Source organism: Peromyscus maniculatus, chromosome 4 (assembly GCF_049852395.1).
Source record: "Peromyscus maniculatus bairdii isolate BWxNUB_F1_BW_parent chromosome 4, HU_Pman_BW_mat_3.1, whole genome shotgun sequence".
NCBI lineage: Eukaryota > Metazoa > Chordata > Mammalia > Rodentia > Cricetidae > Peromyscus > Peromyscus maniculatus.
In genome coordinates this window covers 14,122,513-14,141,359 of record NC_134855.1, presented here as the reverse complement: position 1 = coordinate 14,141,359, position 18,847 = coordinate 14,122,513, and the positions used below count along the sequence as shown (strand labels likewise).

At 49.8% G+C, this 18,847-nt stretch overlaps 1 protein-coding gene and 1 non-coding gene across 2 annotated transcripts; both read right to left on the bottom strand.

Moving 5' to 3' along the window:
- Window positions 1–6,262: 6,262 nt before the first annotated feature.
- Window positions 6,263–11,199, bottom strand: LOC102909189 (von Ebner gland protein 1-like). The gene is made up of 7 exons (XM_015999409.3): window positions 11,113–11,199; window positions 10,360–10,496; window positions 9,199–9,269; window positions 7,979–8,089; window positions 7,311–7,412; window positions 7,095–7,121; window positions 6,263–6,403 (listed from the first exon to the last, which is right to left on the bottom strand). The coding sequence occupies exons 1-6, from the start codon at window positions 11,197–11,199 to the stop codon at window positions 7,096–7,098; spliced, it is 534 nt and encodes a 177-aa protein (XP_015854895.3). The 3' UTR covers window positions 6,263–6,403; window position 7,095.
- A 2,552-nt stretch (window positions 11,200–13,751) lies between these two features.
- On the bottom strand, window positions 13,752–13,908 carry LOC121829251 (U1 spliceosomal RNA). Its single transcript, XR_006072031.1, has one exon. It is a non-coding gene; the product is annotated as a U1 spliceosomal RNA (small nuclear RNA).
- Between the last annotated feature and the right edge of the window lie 4,939 nt (window positions 13,909–18,847).

The following is an 18,847-nucleotide window of genomic DNA, read 5'->3' as shown; positions in this document are numbered from 1 at the left end:
CTCCACAACCTTGCCGTTTTCTTTTGATAGGATGGTGAATTGCGGGCCTCAGACCTGTCTGGTCAGAGAGGAACATCTTATCCTTGACGGTGTGTTGTAGTACTCTGGCCTCCACACTCTGGATACCAGGATCCCACCCCTACTACATGGCAGAAGCACAGGTCTCTAGATGTTCCTAACCAGATGTCTACTCAGAGCAGAACCGTGACAAAGGGTGAGTAGGAAAGGAAGGGAGGGGCTGGGGTTGGATGAGTCGGGAGTGGTTGTGAGCCTCAGGCTTCAGGATTGGTTATACCATGGTTGAGGACTCCAGAGAGCTTACAGATCCCTCTTCCATAGAGCCCAGGAATCTTAGGCATGGATCCCAGGGTGGGAGCTAGAGCTAGGGGAGCAGGAAATAGTAACTCACTCTGTACCCACTGCCCAAGAACTTCATGCCCAGCTCCCACAAACTCAGGCAGAGCAGGACACACCCATGAGCAGCAGCATCCCAAAGGTGGTCCTGTCCATCTTGATCATGGAGGAATCAACAGAGACCTCCTCCCAAAATAGGAACCTGATGATGACAAAGCATTTCAGCCCTACACACAATGACAGAAATTTTGTTGTATGGTATTCCCCTATCTCTCTGAAGGCTCAGTTAAAAGGAAAATCCTTCACCTGAGCATGGAAGACACCCTAATGTTCTTTGAATTCATCCAGGATCAGCTTGAACCCAATACATCCAGTAGATTTCCTAGAACACAGGACAAGAAGATGATTGTCTCTTAGACATCTGCCCCATCCTTCCCTGTTCCCATCTATAGGGACTGACATAGGGTAAACCTAACCCTTCTACCTGATGCTTAAAACAGTGGCTACAGCCCCAGAATACACCATGTTATGAACCTTTGCCTCCTCCCAGTGTATTCAGAGTCCACCAGAAGGAGAGAGGAAGATAAAGATAGATTCAGAGCTACGACTGATGCATTCTCTGAGTCCAGATGAGTATCTATAGCAAGCAGACACAGTTGGTCCTGTAAAAATGGTAGATATGATATGGCCAGAGAGAACAGTTCCCAGACCAAGACCACTCTGCTAAGTGCCAACTGGACCTCCCTGTCCTGCAGATAATTGAGATGCAGCCCAGACCTTAATCTTGTTTCACTAAACTGGACAATGTAAAAAATGAAAAATTTCTTGAACAGTTCGTGGGTTTCTGGAGTTCATCTTGATTGAGCCTTACATTAAAATAAAAATTCACAACAGAACACTTTTAAAGAAAAACAAAAGCCGAGAAGCTAAGAAACAGGGAAGTTGGCTTGTGGTGTCAGAGCAGGCCTCCCGAAGCCATTCCTTAGCCTCTGGATCCTCCTCAGAGGACAGGCAGACACCATACCTGGTGGGCTGCTTGGTGGAGTGTCCCTCTATGCAGACATCAGCAAGAAGGTAAGGCAGGGCAGCTCACTGACATCCAGCTGTGACTCCCGTCAGCTGTCTGTGGTGCTCACTCTGTCCACAGGCCTGACTCAGAAACCTAAGTACTACCCTCAGTCTTCCCCAGCTCCTTGGAGCTGCCGGGAGTCCTCAGAGGCCATTGCTTTCCTCTCTCAGTCCTTTGAGCAGCAGGAGCAGCTACATGGTCTCCATGGGTGTGCTGTGCTCCGGGCTTGCCTGCAGCTGCTTTGTCCTTACAGAGTGACCCAAGGGGCAGAACCTGCCTGCCCTCACTGCACAAAGACCCCACCGTGATTTGCATCACCTTGTTTGCATGGAGCTGAGTGGACTGTACCAAGTACTGTAATTAGCCATCCCGACTGTCATTTGACTGTGAGGAAGCTTTGTCCCAAGAGAGAATGCTCTCAGAGAAGAATATGCCTAGCCTCAAACCCAGAACCTAAGCCACCAACAGATAGATCGCTCCCAGTTACAGGGTTATACCTTCAGCTCAGGCTGAAGTTGGTTGGCTCACACTGAACTGCCAATAAAGGAGGCTTGCCTGTCTTCCTTGTGATGTGTGGCTTTGTGTCTGTGACTGTTCTATCTGATCCTGGCACCAACTATCAGTGTACATAGCAGAGCTACATGGAGACAATGATGTATTTTTCAGCTGTATTACCTCCAAAATGACTGTTTCTAAATCATGCAAAATAAAACAAATTAAAAGTGAAAATGTAGGGTTTATTGAGGGTTCCTCTGTTCAGAAACAGTCCCAGTGTCATCCATCACACAAACTGTAGCTGATCCATGCAGTGGAATAATGCTCAGCCATAAAAAGAATGAAGTTCTGACCCAAGGGTTGGAGGCTATGGAGCTAAAAGGGAGAAAGAGCTGGGATGCATGTAGAGAGGGAGAAGGCAGGAGGTGGGGAGCATGTGAGTTGAGCTGGGTCCTAGAAGGAGAAGGGAAGGTGGCCCGAGGGTCTTGAAGATGCCTTGGTCATTGTCATTCTTTGGTGGAAATGGATATCATCCTTACTGTGGCTGGGCACTGTCACAGCTGATTCTAGAAGAAATGTTGGGGTGAAACTCATGACCCTCCATAGGTGAGCCTCAGCTCTGGTCATTTCTAGCCTGTGAGTTGGATCCCAGTGCTCATGAACATCCAGCAGCCCTGAACTGAAGCCCTCTGTGAGAAAGAGCAGTAGGAGTTCTGGGTGCTGAGGAGGTTCCATGCCTAAACACACAGGCTGAAAGAGAGCACAGAGAAGGCAGTACTGCCACCATAGCCCACAGCTTGAGCAGGGAGGGGACTTCAAGGTCTTGGGACAAGCAAAGTTCCTAGAAAGTGGAGGGATTGAATCAGTTGGCTGGCACAAGTCAGCCAGATGCATTTAGAAGAAGGTCTGTGCTCTGATCACCACTGGTCATCTTCTGAGGGTCTTTTGGGAGAAATAAAGAGGCCAGCAAAGGTGCTGGAAGGAATGTGGCATCCATGGGTGCTTCTCAGAACCACTTTGGAAGCCATCTATGTTAGAGGAATCTATGGCATTTTGGGGCCCTCACTGGTCTTGTGCTATGGAAGTCTTTGTGTAGAAGTTTCTTTTGGGAAGAGTTCATTAAGGATCTCTGATCTCAGGGGCTGGAGAGATGGTTCAGTAGGTAAAAGCACTGAGTGGTCTTCCAGAGGACCCAGGTTCAATTCACAGTACCCACAGGGCAATTCACAACTATCTGTAACAATTCCAGGGGATCTGACACCCTCACAGACATACACCATGAAGGACAAACACCAAAGCATATAAAAAAATAATCTGATCTCAGCTGGGGGTGGTGGCACATGCCTTTAATGCCAACACTCTGGAGGCAAAAGCAGGTGGATCTCTGCCAGTTCGAGGCCAGCCTGGTCTACAGAGCAAGTTCCAGGACACCCAGGGCTACACAGAAGAACCCTGTCTCAAAAAAGCAAACAGAAAACAACAACAACAAAATCTCTGATCTCTTCCAAATTGCAACCTTCTAGGTCAGTCTTGGATCCAGCCTCTTCTGGAGGACCCAGCACCAAGCCCAGAAACAACCCAGCCTCTAAGTCAAAGAGAATTCGTCAGATCCCTCATTTCAAAGCTCTTCCTCATAACAGACCCCAGACTTCAGTTCTGTCCAGTGCAGTCCATTGTCTATGGATGTTGGACAGATAGACCATGAGAGGCCCTGCTGCTCTAAGGAAAGATGATGCCAATAGACAAACCATACCAGGCCCAGGATGCCCAGAGCACATGCCTGCAAGCCAGATGACTTCCCTCTGATTACACCTGCCAGGAGACCATCTTGATAGTCAGAGGTGTTGAGAGGAAAGAGAATAATCATTACAGAAAGACAGAGCCAGCAATGGCCAGGTACATGATGCTTCCACAGAATGGCAGGTGCATGTAGTATAGTAGGAACCCACTGTCTATGGGGGACTTCAGGACCCTCCTCAGAGAAAAAACAGATTTCATGGCCCAAGAAGTCTGCATGTGCTACCTCCAGTGTCCCAAGGAGGCCTGACGGACATCCTGTACAAAACCTGACAATGTCCATGGGGCCCAGGAAGTGCAAGGTTATGATGGAGTTATCCTGGTACTCAAGGAAGTTTGGTTGATTCCTGCCTCCCCTAGGAGAAAAGAACCCCTCATCACATTGGCTTTCCCTACTACTCAGTGCAACCCTCAGAGTGATTTGGGGAAGTACACTCATGACATTAGAATGTGCTGGCATGGAATTCCCTGGAGATGGGCTGTAGTGTCCCCTTTTCCCTCCTGGTATATCGACCATCAGTCCTCCAGGACAAAGGGGCAGAAGTGGCGACAGAGAGCTTTGTATGGCCCGTGATAACAATGGAAATTGTCTTCTGGTAGACTGCTCCAGTGAGACAGCTCAGCTTTGTTCCAGAGTATAGGGAATATATAGGACTGAGGACAGTAGTAGGGGAATCACCTTATTTGCATTGAACAGCATGCTCCTATTGTAAAGTTCCTAGTACAAGTCTTAGTTATCGCCTGAGGAAGCACAGTCCTATCATAATGCTCCTCACACAATGTCTAATTACCACATGGGCAGCAGGGGAAAAGCCTCTGCAGGGTACTGTGTCAAGTGTCATACTAGACATAAGTCAGGTATCCGGGCCTAGAGACAGTCTCCAAATAAGCTCAGGTAGAGAACAGAGCACCTTGTGCCAGGGGCAGGAAGTCCTCCATATTATCAAGCTTAGAGATAGCAGTCAAGCCAGGTAGACTGCAATGTCCGACCAGCAGGGGCGCCAGCAATGGGCTATCTCCAGATACATAGGATAATGTCCAGGAACACAGCAGAGACTAGAACACTGTTCATTCCTCAGGAGGAGTTAGTTCTCAGTGTCCTCCTGTCTATCATAAGCCAGTATCCTAAAGGATGATGCCCCCCCCCTCACTAAGGTAATGGTAACTAATTGATCATCACCTGCCAGTGAGCTCTCCTGGGACCTCACTTCTGGCCTGGAACCCCATACACTCATCCTCACACTCTTCCCACCACCCTCACCACCACCACATAAGCAGAAGTTCCTAGAGGAACCTGGGTTACAACAGTTTTTCACCCCTGCACCTGGACCTTTGTGGCCTTTGCCCAGAAAAACACCATGAGAACCAAGAAGAAGCTGGGAGCACCCATCCATCCTAGCCTCTTTCCTACCCCTCCTTCTCAAAAACAGCCCCCAAGAATGTAAACTTGTACAACCACTGTGGAAATCAGTATGGCGGTTTCTCAGAAAATTAGGAATCGAACTACCTCAAGACCCAGCCATCCCACTCTTGGGCATATACCCAAGGAATGCTGATTCATACCATAAAGATACATGCTCAGCTATGTTCATAGCAGCACTATTTGTAATAGCCAGAACCTGGAAACAACCTAGATGCCCATCAACGGAAGAATGGATGAAAAAAATGTGGTACATATACACAATGGAGTACTACTCAGCAGAGAAAAACAATGAAAGCATGAAATTTGCAGGCAAATGGATGGAACTAGAAAAAATCATCCTGAGTGAGGTAACCCAAACCCAGAAAGACAGTTATGGTATGTACTCACTCATAGGTGGATTCTAGATATAAAATAAAGAACAATCAGACCACAACCCATAGAACCATAGAGGCTATATATATAGCATGGAGGTCCCTAGGACGACTGTGGCATATAATAAAGTTCAGTTTTACTCAATTATTGAAAAAAAAAATAGCCAAATGAATGGAAACACATGAACTATGAACCAAAGACTGAGGGGCTCCCAGCTGGATCAGGCCCTCTGAATAGGTGAGACAGTTGATTGGCTTGATCAGTTTGGGAGGCAACTAGGCAGTGGGACCAAGTCCTGTGCTCATTGCATGAGTTGGCTGTTTGAAACCTGGAACTTATGCAGGGACACTTGGCTCAGTCTGGGAGGAAGGGACTGGACCTCCCTGGACTGAGTCTACCAGGTTGATCGCAGTCCTCGGGGGAGGACTTGTCCTGGAGGAGGTGGGAATGGGGGGTAGGTTGGGGGTAAGGGGAGGGGGTGGGACGGGGGAGAATAGGGGAACCCATGGCTGATATGTAGAACTGAATGGTATTGTAAAATAAAAAATATATATATATATTAAAAAATAATAAAATAAATTATAAACAAAAAACAAAACAAAAACAAAACAAAACAAAACAAAACAAAACAAAACAAAACAAAACAAAACAAAAAACAGCCCCCAAGGCCCTAGTTTATGTGAGAGCGTCCTGCCTAGTTCCCTCACCACCCACAGACATGCAGAGACACCAGGAAATGATGAAATTCTTTAATGACAAGCAGGGCAGTGAGGGACAGAGGGTAGGGGTGGGTGAAGCCAGAAGGGGGAGTGAGAGAGCTCCTTCTGCGTCCTGTGCTCAGATGGTCAGGGTGGAGCAAGGCTCTGAGGCAGGCCTGGACCCACGCTTCCCTGCTGTGGAAAGGAGGAGTCAGCAGAGACAAATGATTCATTCATTCAGGAGGAAAATGTTGGGAGGCAGGAGCTTGACCCACCAGATCTAAACAAGACAAAGGTCATTCAACTCCCTCCCCTGCAAACTGAGTCCCCACATTCGCCATGCCCCTGTGTGAAGAGGGGACAGGTGACTTCAGGGCAACAGCATGGCCAAGGGAGGACAAAGATGCTGTTGGACTCAGGCCCTGCCCACACCTGGCCAGTTCACCTTGGCCAGGTCTCAGAACTGCATCTCCCAAGCATCACACAGCAAAGAGGAACCTAGGAAGGCTGCTGGACCCCAGGCATGGCTGCCACATCCTTTAAAGCAATCCATGCCATAAATGGAGTCAACATGGTAACTGAGAGGAAGAAAGGGGCAGAGGAGGAATGTCCCTTCTGCAGAGACCTGCAGGGGATGCACACAGAGGGACATCCTCTCCAGCTGTAAACCAGCTGCAGGGCATCAGCAAGGGCAGATTCCTGATGTTCAGGAAACACCACCCACAAAGGAACCCTGAACAAATACCCACAGGTAGAGTGCCTTCCAGTAGCACAGGCTATACCTGTCTTCACAGGTAGGAAAAGGTTAAACACACACAATGTCCCTAAGCCCTGTTGACCCCAGAACCAGGATTTCCTCAAGTGTCCCCCAAAACTGGCCACTTACCCTAATTGCTCCCTAGAGGGCAGGTTTCTGTCCAAGAAAGAAAAAAACATGATTCAGAAGAGCCAGGGAATTCAGTCAGAAAGCCAAGGCCCCTCCATCAGCCAGCACAACCCCCCACCCCTAAAGGACAAAGCTGGATGAGAGGCAGCCTGTTGTCCTGAGTGACTGGCTGCCTTCCCTGCATGGGGTGAGAGAACAAGGCAGCTTGCTTCCTACCACTCTGCAAGGGGATGAAGATGTTCCCTGCGTTGAGGCCTCCAGCTCTTAGAGCATTCTGAAAATCTTGTAGGGCCTCCTGGTTGATGTCAGGGTCTCTACCTACAGATGAGACCAGGAGGGACAAGGTGTCAGGGAGAGAGCTGGGGGAGCTGATAGAATTTCCTTCCCAGCCAAGAGGACTAAGTAACTCTTTGGGGGTGAAAAGGGAGACATTGCCCACCCATGCAGAGACATGCCCCAGAGGCCTGGGTGAGAGAGCCCAGGTGGGGAAGGAGAACCAGAACACCACACTTGTCCCCCATAACATCTGACCTAGAAGACACAGGGGCACTGTGCCTTCAGCTCCCTGAGTTTCTCTCAGGGCATCTGGGAACAGAGTGACCAACCTCACTCCGGAGGAGTATGTCACCCTTGACTGAGGGCTCCATGCTCTCTCCATGCTCTGTGTGGACAAGTGCCCAGCATCAATCAGAGAGAGCTCAGGAGGAGGCTCTGGGGCCTTCATCTCCAGGCAAGAAGGACAGTGACAAGAGATGTGATGGGGGCTGGCCTTTATACGCTGAATCCTGTTTCCATACACATCCTTCTTCCAGCTGGAACCCCACAGTGGTGAGGCCCCTTTCACCCCATGAGCCCTTGGTCCACCTCACAACAATGGGACTCACCCAAGAGTTTTGCAATTCGGAAATGATGCCCATACTTGCTGCTCTCCCAGTAGAAGAAGAGGTGGTCCTCCACTGCAGATGGTATGATGTAGAGCACCTGAGTGCCCCCAACTGTGGAGGTACAGTGATGCAGATTAAGAACAAGCCTCCTGACCCTTCAGCAAGGATCCAAGGGTGGCCTGGCACCCAGCCTGGCACCTCTCAACTCTGTAACCTCCCAGTTACTCAGGTCTGCTTGACCCAGGTTCTCCACCATCCCAGAGCCTCAGTTACAAGGACCCTCCATTTCCAGGGGAGCCACACACATGGGAGATGGCTGTGTCCCAGTTCTGTGTGTCGTACTGGAGAGTCTGCGTCTGGAGCCAGATACATCCTCTCCTGACTCCTTCCATGAGGTCAGCCATAGCCAATGGGACATCACTGTGCAGTTGTATTGACCAGTTTTATGTCACCTTGACACAAGCTAAAGTCATCAAAGGAGGAAAATCCAATTGAAAAATGCTTCCAGGAGATCAGGCTGCAGACAAGCTTGTAGGGAATTTTCTTAATTAGTGATTGATGGGAGAGGGCCCAGCCCATTGTGAGTGGGGCCATCTCTATAAGAAAGCAAGCTGAAGCCGGGCGTTGGTGGCGCACGCCTTTAATCCCAGCACTCGGAAGGCAGAGTCAGGCGGATCTCTGTGAGTTCGAGGCCAGCCTGGGCTACCAAGTGAGTTTCAGGAAAGGCGCAAAGCTACACAGAGAAACCCTGTCTCAAAAAAAAAAAAAAAAAAAAAAAAAAAAAGAAAGCAAGCTGAGTAAGCCATGAAGAGCAAGATGGTAAGTACCACTCCTCCATGGCCTCTGCATCAGCTCTTGTCTCCTGCCCTGTGTGAGTTCCTATCCTGATTCTTTTGATGATGAACAGTGATGTGGAAGTATAAACAAACTAAGGTCTTTCTTGTTCAACTTCCTTTTTGTCATGGTGTTGCAGCTCAGCATCAGTAACCCTAACTAAGACAATAGCCAGTTCTTTTCTAGGGACAAATCTGCGACACACAGTGTAGTGTTTGGTGCCAGTTATTCCCAACTCTAAGGAACACTCATGGGAGTGCTCATGAGTTTTAACAGGGTTACAAGAAGTAAAGGTTTTCTGTCCATGCGGCACCCAGGAATGGCTACATTGGCCTCACATGTATCCAGGGAGGTTGGGTTCAGCCCTCACAGGCTCAGGGACTCACAGGCTGTGTATTTGTCAGGTTGATCTGTCTTCTTTAGGACAATCCTCATCTCTCGGCACTCTCCCGCAATCCTGGAAGACAGAAGGTCTGTGAGACACATTACCCAGCCACACACCTTCCCTCCTGGTGGCACCCACAACATGGTCCACAGGTGCCTGCTTCCAAGGGGGCCACGGGAGTGCAGGCTTCACTGAGTCCCAATTATGTTTCCAGCAGGCCTCCTGAGTCACATGTTCCAATCCCCTGGCTCTCACAGTGACCCAGTTCTGTGTCCTGCCCCTGATGGCTGCACCCTGACAGCCTCTTGCTCACTCCCTTCGGGGACCCCGAGCTACATGGTTTGTGGACATTGTCTGGAGTCAGCCCTTCCTGCCTAGCCTCCATGCTGTGGGGCCCCCGTGCCTCACCCTCTGTCTCTGGAGATATTTAGGGGCCAGCCCCACCATCAGTGTCACCCGGCCAGCTGAGGGAACTCTTCAGTGAGTGGGACTGGGGGAAAAGAACAAAGGGCAGACTCCAGGGTAACTGCCAGGTCAGAGTCTGCCCAAATGTCAGATTCCGTGAAGACAGCACAGACTCGGTCATGGTGTCCAGGGGCCACTGAGGTGACAGGAGCCCAAATGTCACATCAGACACAAAGGTAGAAGCCACACAGACGGGAGGTCACACAGGTGTGAGACCACACAGGTGAGAGTCTACACAGAGAAGAGGTCACTCAGAGGACAGGCCACACAGTGATTGGCCACACAGGTGGGAAGAGGCTGGGATTTCAGTGTCTCTTGGAGCCTGATAAGCTTTCTCCACAGGGCCCTGTACACACCCTCATTCACTCTGAAATCCCAGGCTCTGCCTCTCTCCCCAGCAGAATTTCACACTGGAGGGTGAACAGGCCCAGACTGCATGTTCACACTGGGTCTGAGAGTGAAATCCTTCTCCAAGGTCCTGGGCAACTGACAAAGGATATCCCATCAGAATAGAAAATGGGTGCCCCCTTGCAGCTGAGATGTTTTCTCTGGGCCACCCACCATCACACGGTCCTCTCTAAGCCGAGGCACCCTCATTGGTACTGTTGCCCCAGACCCCCAGCTCAGCCTCCAGCTCTCATGTGTGGGGAATCAAAGGCCAAGAAGAATGCTACCATCTCAGTGGGCACACACTTACCGGACAGTGAACTTGACTTCCAGGTTGCCCACTTCCAAGGTCTTGATGGTCATGGGAGTCACAGACACAGAGCCAAGCTTCTTTTTGGGAAATGCCTTATCAGACGCTGTAGCTTTCACATACCATGTTCCTGACACCTGGAGAAGGCACCTGCCCATCAGGACTCAGGTGGACCTCAGGACCGCCCTAGTCCTCAGCCCCGACTCTACCTTGGCTCCCAAGTTCTGGACAAGTGAAACATATTCCAGGCTTCCTTTTTTTTCTTTTTTCTTTTGTTTTTTGAGACAGGGTTTCTCTGTGTAGCTTTGCGCCTTTTCTGGACCTAGCTTTGTAGACCAGGCTGGCCTCGAACTCACAGAGTTCTGCCTGGCTCTGCCTCCCGAGTGCTGGGATTAAAGGTGTGCACCACCACTGCCCGGTTCCAGGCTCCCTTTCTATCAACCCCTTAGATAAACTAGCTCTCCCAGGGCCACAGTGGTGTGGTCTCCCACCCTTGCAGCTGTGACACTATCTCAGAGCTCTGCACTCCCAGAAAACAGTGAAGAGAGCTGGACTCTGACCTCCTCCAGCCCTCTGCACCCAGAACCATCTGACCAGATTCCTTGTGCTGTGTCTGACATTCCCCAGTAGGGGTTCAAGCCTCACTCTAAAATGATGTCTCTTTAGATGAAGAAGGAATGGGGCTCTAACCGTCAACCTCAGCCCCCCATCTGCCAACCCCCCCCTTGAAGCCCCTGCCCATGTCAGCCTCACATCATGACTCTCTTCCACAGCAGGGTAGGCCTGGGCCTGCAGGGCCACAACAAGGCCCAGGCCAAAGCTCAGGAGCAGGGCCTTCATCTCCACAGTCTGTGCTCACAGGTGCCCAACAAGTCACTCGACAGGCTGAGGAGGCTGTGCTGGGGCCCCACTCAGCTGCCCTTTATACTGCTCAGCCCCGGGTCCCCAGGGAACTTGGCAAGGAGGACTGACCAGTCCCTTCCTGGCCATTCATCATGGCCAGGTCTTCAGTGGACCAAATAAAATGTCATCATTGTTGGAAGTTGCTAGAGAATACTCATGGCTCAAAGGATGATGGGACAGGGCTCCTTGCAGATTTGCCCTGGCAAGAAAGTGAATCTGAGTTAGAGGTACAGCCTCCCATGTCAGGAGCCCCTGGGGGTGAGTAGAGCAGGATCGAACCCCTCCTGCACACACTGTGGTCATCCAGCTGGCCGACATGCCCATTGACACAGAGGAGGCCACCGAAGCCAGACAGACTTGTGCTCCATTCTCAGGAACCTTCCTCATTTCCAGGGCAGGACACTGAACCTTAGATTCGTCTTGGAAAAAGAGGAAAATGGGGGTCTGCTGTGTGACTGTCAAAATTCATGCTTAATGATGTGTCCCCTCCTCAGCAAGGTGTGTGCACCAGCCCCTCACCATATGTGGAACAATGGTGGCACAGACATAGAAAGCAAGCAAGCAGGCCTGTGTGAGCACATATGTACACAGGCACACATGTACACACAATCAGCAATGGGACAGAATCAGAGGTAGATCTGGAAAGGTGGCTCCGCAGTTAAGAGTCCTTTTTGCTCTTGAAGAGGACATGGGTTCAGTTCCTAGCACCCATATGGTGGCTCACAACCTCCTGTAACTCCAGTGCCCGGGTACCTGACATTCTCTTCTGCCCTCCACAGGGTTTGACATGCACATGGGGCATATAAATTTATTCAGCCTCATAAAGATGCAAATAAATAAAATATTAGTGAAAAACTAAACAAAACAAAAACAAAACCCAGGCTGCCATAGGGTCCCAGGCCTCTATGCTGGCAGGACTGTTGTTGTAGTTAGGGTTAGTATTGCTATCATGACACCCCATAACCAACACAACTTGGAGAGTACAGGGTTTATTTGGATTACAGTTCAGAATCACTGTATTCTTCATTGAAAGGATTCAGGACAGGAACTCAACCAGGGTGGGCACCTGGAGGCAGGAGCTGATGCAGAAGCCATTGAGGAAGGCTGCTTATGGAGCTACTTGATCAACATAGCTTGCTCATCCTGCTGTCTGACGGAACCCAGGACCTCCAGCCCAGGTTTGACCTGACCGACACTGGGCTTGGTGCTTCCCAACAATTACTAATTAAGAAGATGACCTATAGGTACAGGGTTGCCCTCAGCCTGATCTTTTGGAGGCATTTTCTCAGTGGAGGCTCTCTTCTCTCCAGTGACTCTAGCTTGTGTCAAGTTGACATAAAACTAGCCAGCACAATTGACCCCTTGTCAACTTGACACACAAACATGTCACTGTTAAGCCACGACTTTTCCTTTATTTTTCATCCCCAAGTAAAAAAATAAGTGAAACACTTTCTTACTTCAAGAGGGAAGAACTAGGGTACAGTCATAGTCTGAATAAAGGAAAAATGAAACTCCATTTGTGTGAATAATTGAATGTCCAATGTCTGGGATCCACTCACAATCTTCTGGGCTTCTCCGAAGTGCCTGGGTCACTTCTCCGGCTCCACCCTCTGCAGCACACAGCTCATCTTCTAGGCCCCAGCAGGCTCCACTCCACTGCTGCTGCTGTTTTTGGTGGTCATCCCAGGTGCTGGCATCTCCAAAATGCCGGGGTCTTCTGCTCCAGCTGGGCTGCGCTTTCACCAGTGGTCTCTCCTGGGCCATCTCCAGGGACTCCAGCCCCGCCACACTGTGCCAAGCCCCAGCTCTTTACTATGACCCCTTTATGCCTTGTAAAGCAGTATCTCCTGGGTGGCTCTTATAGTACCAAGTTTGGCTGCCAGCATGAGGTACGACCTGAGTTGCCTCTGGAACACAGTTGTGTGCTGACCCTGAGGAAACACTTTCCAGAAGACTTAACCTCAGTGATGCTGCTCTCTTCTAAGTTACTGCTAATTTCTCATCTATACCTGACCAGACACCACAGATTCTTCACACAAATGGTTCAGTAGAGTCTTTGCTTCTCTCTGAAACTTCACAAGCCCGGCCTCCATCACCTGCACTGCTCTCAGTCAATATTCTTATTTTCCAGCCTCCCACAGACCATCTCACTAATTTTGAACCCTCGATGACTTTTCTAGTCCAAAGTTCCAAAGTCTTTCCACAATCCTCCACAAAGCACATGGTCGGGTTTGTCACATCAAGACCCCACAATCTTGGTACCAACTTCTGTCTTAGCTAGGGTTACTATTGCTGTGATGAAACACCATGACCAAAAGCAACTTGGGGAGGACAGGGTTTGTTTGGCTCACACTTCTACATCACTGTTCATCACTGAAGGAAGTCAGGGCAGATAACTGGAGGCAGGAGCTGATGCAGAGGCCGTGGAGGAGTGCTGCTTATTAGCTTATTCCATGTGGCTTGTTCAACCTATTTTCTTTTCTTTTTTCCAAGGAAGAGAATGAATGCAGTCCCCCACTACCACAAATTATGCAGTTGAGTTTTCCACATTTGGGGAAATCACAGGGTCAGTACATACAGAGTGCAATGCATAAGCCTTACCCTGGGAAAACCACCTTCAAGGTACCTCCCCTGCCAGGTAAGTATTCAATCTTTTTTTTTTTTTACAGAACACAAGACTTCCTGCCCAGGGACTGCCCCACCCACAGTGGGCTGGGCACTCCCCCATTGATCACGAATTAGGGAATGTTCTACAGGCTTGCCTACAGCTGGATCTTATGGAGGCATGTTCTCACTCGAGGCTCCCTTCTTTCCAGTGACTCTAGTTTATGTCAAGTTGACATAAAACTAGCCAGCACAGTAGGGGGCTGTTTCTCCAGGGCTGAAAAATAGTCTTCCCGACTACAGAAGGGGGGTTGGCAGCCCTTCCTGATAGATCCCCTGGGTCAACTGACTAGTTGCCACACAATTGGGGTAAGGAGAGGGGGAACCCCTTGAACGCCCCTCCCCTGCTCTGGCCCCAAGACAAGGGAAGACACAGGGGCAGCCTCCAGTACAGGGACTGGGACAAGCCAGGCTGTGATGGTGGCAAAGTGCATGAAGGATTTTCTACACATGATTTGGAAAAAGCCAGAGAAATTGGAGCGAAGGGACAAAATTGATGAGAAGGTGAGAGAAGAGGACACCCAGAATGCAGTGCCTTGTGAAGAGATCACAGATAGACACGGAAGGCTGGCAAGACCTCAGAGCCCTGAGGCAGACACAGTGTGATGAATGTTGACAAGATGAGGTGGCCAGAAAGAGTCCTCATCTGTGAGCTTGCTGTGGTGTCCTAGGACTCCAGGTTCTCCTGTCTCCTACAGATTCCAGACTGTTCCCACGTGGGCTATTCCACGCACAAGCAAGGCATCCATTACTCATGTGATTTTATAGAATTTGCCACAGTCATCTGTCTCTGTGGTATAGGTTTGTAGGTAAGGGGTGTGTGAAACCAACAGTCACGTAGGATTGTACCCATCTTTACCATATGGTCTTGGCTTTCAGGAGCATTCCCAACAGGGTTTGTGCCAGAACCCCTGGTTTCCTGTCCCAAGGGTGCTGGACCTTTAACCACAGAGGGATCTCACCATACAGCCTCGGATTGATGGTATGCCATGAAACAGAATAGTCCCATTTCTTATTTACTGGCAGAACTTACAAGGGCATCTGTGCCAGAGGCTGCATGCTCCCCTCATCCTCTCAATGATGAGAAATGAATTTGATTTGAACTCCACAGCAGAGCAAAGACAGAAGTGGTTCCACTCTACTCACAGGAAACAGTGTGATGTCAGTTCCGTAGGAAGCCGGAGTCAAGGATTGGTGGTCACAGGGCAGAAGGGGTTTCAGAGTCTAGCCAGGTTGTGTAAGCAAGTAGAAACGATCCGCCCATGTGAACCTGTTTGTTGGAGTTCTAAGCTTTCTTTTTAAAATCCATTTACCTTGATCTTATGAGTGTCTACTTGCATGTGTACATGTGCAGCCACATACATGCCTGGTGCCTAAGGAGGGCTGAGAAGGGTATCAGATCCCCTGGGACTGCTGTTCAGATAGCCATGAGCTAGCACGTGAATGCTGGGAATCAAACCTGGGTCCTCTGAAAGATCATCAAGTGCTCTTAACTGCTGAGCCACCTCTCCAGACTCTCCATACATATTGTGTTTAATGGCTTTTGAAAAGCTAATGTCCCAAAGCCACAGAGGGCAGCAGAGGATCAGAAACTCATTGTTAGGGGGCTGTGGACAGAGTCCCGTTCCCCGGCCCAGATATATACAGTGCTGACAGGAAAGGCATTATTTATTTATTTATTTTATTAAGAACTTTTTTTATTCATTTTATGTACCAATCACAAATCCCCCTCTTCCTTCCTCCTGCCCCTCAAGCTTCCTCCCACAACACCCCCCAATCCCTTCTAAGAGAAGGCAAGGCCTCCCATGGGGAGTCAGCAGAGCCTGGTACATTCAGTAAAGGCAGGTCCAAGCCCTTCCCCGTGCCTCGAGGCTGTGTGCGGTGTCCCACCATAGGTAGTGGGCTCCAAAAAGCCTGCTCATGCAGCAGGGGTGGATCCTGATCCTACTGCCAGGGGACCCCTTAAGCAGATCAAGCTACACAACTGTCTCACTTATGCAGAGGGTCTAGTTCAGTCCCGTGGAGGCTCCACAGCTGTTAGTCTAAATTTCATGCTTTATTTTTTATTTTTTTATTTTTATTTTTTAAACAGAGTTTCTCTGTAGCTTTGGTGCCTGTCCTGGGACTCACAGAGATCTGCCTGTCTCTGCCTCCTGAGTGCTGGGATTAAAGGTGTGTACCACCACCACCTGGCTCCAGGACAGGCTTTAAACAAGAAATCTTAAATAGCTGAGGACAAGTCATGCCATTCCCAGGGTAAAAACCTTGTCCTCCTTCTTAGACACAGTTCCCCCCAAGAAGCCTCAGATGGACTTCAGGGAGCTAGCTGAAGGCTATCCTTAGTTCTGCAGTTAACGTATGACTACCCAGGGCTGACTCTCAGAGCAAGTTGAACATGAGCAGCTATCATTCTACTTCCCAAGGTCCATTGAGCTCCCAACTCCACTGGGCTGTCTATGTCAGTGTCTCTGTTAGGTGTCCTGCCTGTCCCCAGAGGAGTTCAGGGTCCTGAAAGTGTGTCTGACTTTCAACTCTGTCATGTCAGCTCTGTGTGTCTCTCCATTACTTTCTGTAGCCCTCTGCCATGCCCAACACATTCCCTGGGTCAGGAAGGGCCTGACTACCCCGTCTTTAGGGAACTTAGAGTCAGGACCAGTCCCACCCATTCCCCCACCCTACCCCTGTCCCCGACACTGGTCTTGCTCTCTGTCCCAAGAGGCACCACCGCATAGACAGGTCAGGACCAGCACCCAGGCCCCTCATCTTTCCAGGCCGAGGCTCAGTAAATGCTGTCTGAACTTGGCTGGACTGAGTTGCAGGTACCTGAGGGGATGGGATCTGCACTTGGCTCTGAAGCTGAGGATGGGGTCCAGAGGCCAGAGTATGTTTGTGTACAGAGGGAGTAGTTGTGTTCAGGGAAAGGCTGTATTTGCTTTCTGGCTCTTTCTCCTCCAATTCCTCCTGGACAATTGCTAATCTGAACACAGGGCACTTTATAGAATGGCTTGGGCCATGCCACAGTAAATGTCACACAAATGGGAACATGCCTGGAGGTTACTTCACCTGGGAGCCAAGTAATGTCCTTGGATGTGGTCTGGGGGAAGCTGTGCCAGCCTTACCCTGGGTACCTCATGCTGGAACGCCACAGTCACCTAACACTCTGTTCCAGAAGGGTGCACATCCCAGTGGAGTCAACCTAACCCTTTGGCCATCTAAGCCCCATAAACCAATGGAGAGGGAGGGACCTCACTTAGAAACACACATAGTTCTTCCCTTCCTTGGTTTCCTGGAGTTCCAGCTGAATAATCACCCCAAAGTGTTATAACCAGGGAGACACAGAAGTTCCCAGGAGTAAGGAAAGGGAAGCAAAGGGAGGGAGGCCTGGAAGGAGCCACTAAGAAAGCAACATTGAGCCCCTTAAGGATATCTCCTGGGAAACTGAGGCTCAGTTGAGCCTGACCCAGGTCTCTTTCCATCTGGCCTCCACCTCTACACACAGACAACTGCTCTGTGGGGCTGGAAATGGCCAAGGAGGGCCCTCCAGACCATGAGCCATATGGAAGAAGCCCACCTTGTGTATCTTGCCACCTGAGCCGGTCCCCAGACAAACACTAGGAAGTGCTTGGTGGGGCAAGCCCCATAAATGTGTCCGTGCTGTGGTTTGTCTAGATAGGCCTGTGGAAAAGGAGGGGACCAAGGACTATGGCCGTTTAAGTGCATCATTGTCTAACCAGGGTTCTGCCATCCTTGACCCCTTTTCCAAAAAAAAGGAAGGCAAGGTTGAAAACAGTGAGTGAGGTGCTGACCCAGCCAGAGGCTAATCAGACTCCAGGTTCATCACTGGTCAGCTCACAGAAGAGCCGCGACCCTTGCCAGATGCTGCCCTGTAGACCTCCTGCCCCACACCTTCCACAGGAGGTCCATGCCCTCGTTCTGAAGAGGATGAGCATGGCCGAGGCTCCCACTCCCCTACAGACTCACTCCGCCCCACACTCAGGGCTATGAATTGCCTCACCTCTTAAGACCATCTCTCTCCTTTCTTCTGATTTTGTGAGCCCCGAGTTGTGACCATCCACCAAGTGATTCACTATAAGCCAAAGTGCCCATGGGAAGGCTGCCTGTCACATAGTAAGGGACACAAAGATGACCTTCAGTTCTCATTGTTGAAATTTCAGATTTCCTAGTGATTTGTACAAACACAGAAAGTGCTGTTTATATTATATGTAACACTATATATGTGCATTATAGATAATTTTAGATTTTTAAGAAAAAATGAAAATTGTTTATAAACTCAGCACACCCTAAACTCTCCCCTGAGGCTGAGCTGGGTCACCATGAAATGTACAGTTCACTGGGAACAATTTACCTTTTTACTGTGGTTTCTTGATGACTTTTTTGCTCTCCGCTCAAGTTGTGTCCTGACAGCCACCTCCAGGGCCACTGGCCTCTGCCATTCATGTACTGTGTACACTCTGGAATTTCCCAGCATCTTGAATGAGGCACACACAGAAGTACTGAGCAGATGTGTATTGTGGGATTGTGTAAGTGCAGGAAGCAGGGTCTTTCTGGGGCTGATGGTGGCACTATTGGTGGCTGCTGAGCATCCATTTCCTCCCTCCTTCCTCCCACACAGGTCAGCAGTATCCTCATGAATAATGACACTCTCCCAGCTACAGGTCGCCTCTGACTGATATACAGTGACCTGTCCCTCAATCTATGCTGGGGCTGGCCAGAGAGACAAGGAGAAACTCACTGGGGATGTCTGAGAACCCCAGAGGAAGGCCCGTGAGAGAAGCCCACCCAGTGAACCCATGAATAGAGTCAGGAAGCATCCAGGTCCAGCATGACATCACGAAAGCTGGCCCGATACCTGGATTCCAGCCCACAGAGCAGAGGCTCAGGCTGTGGGCTAAGCTCGTGA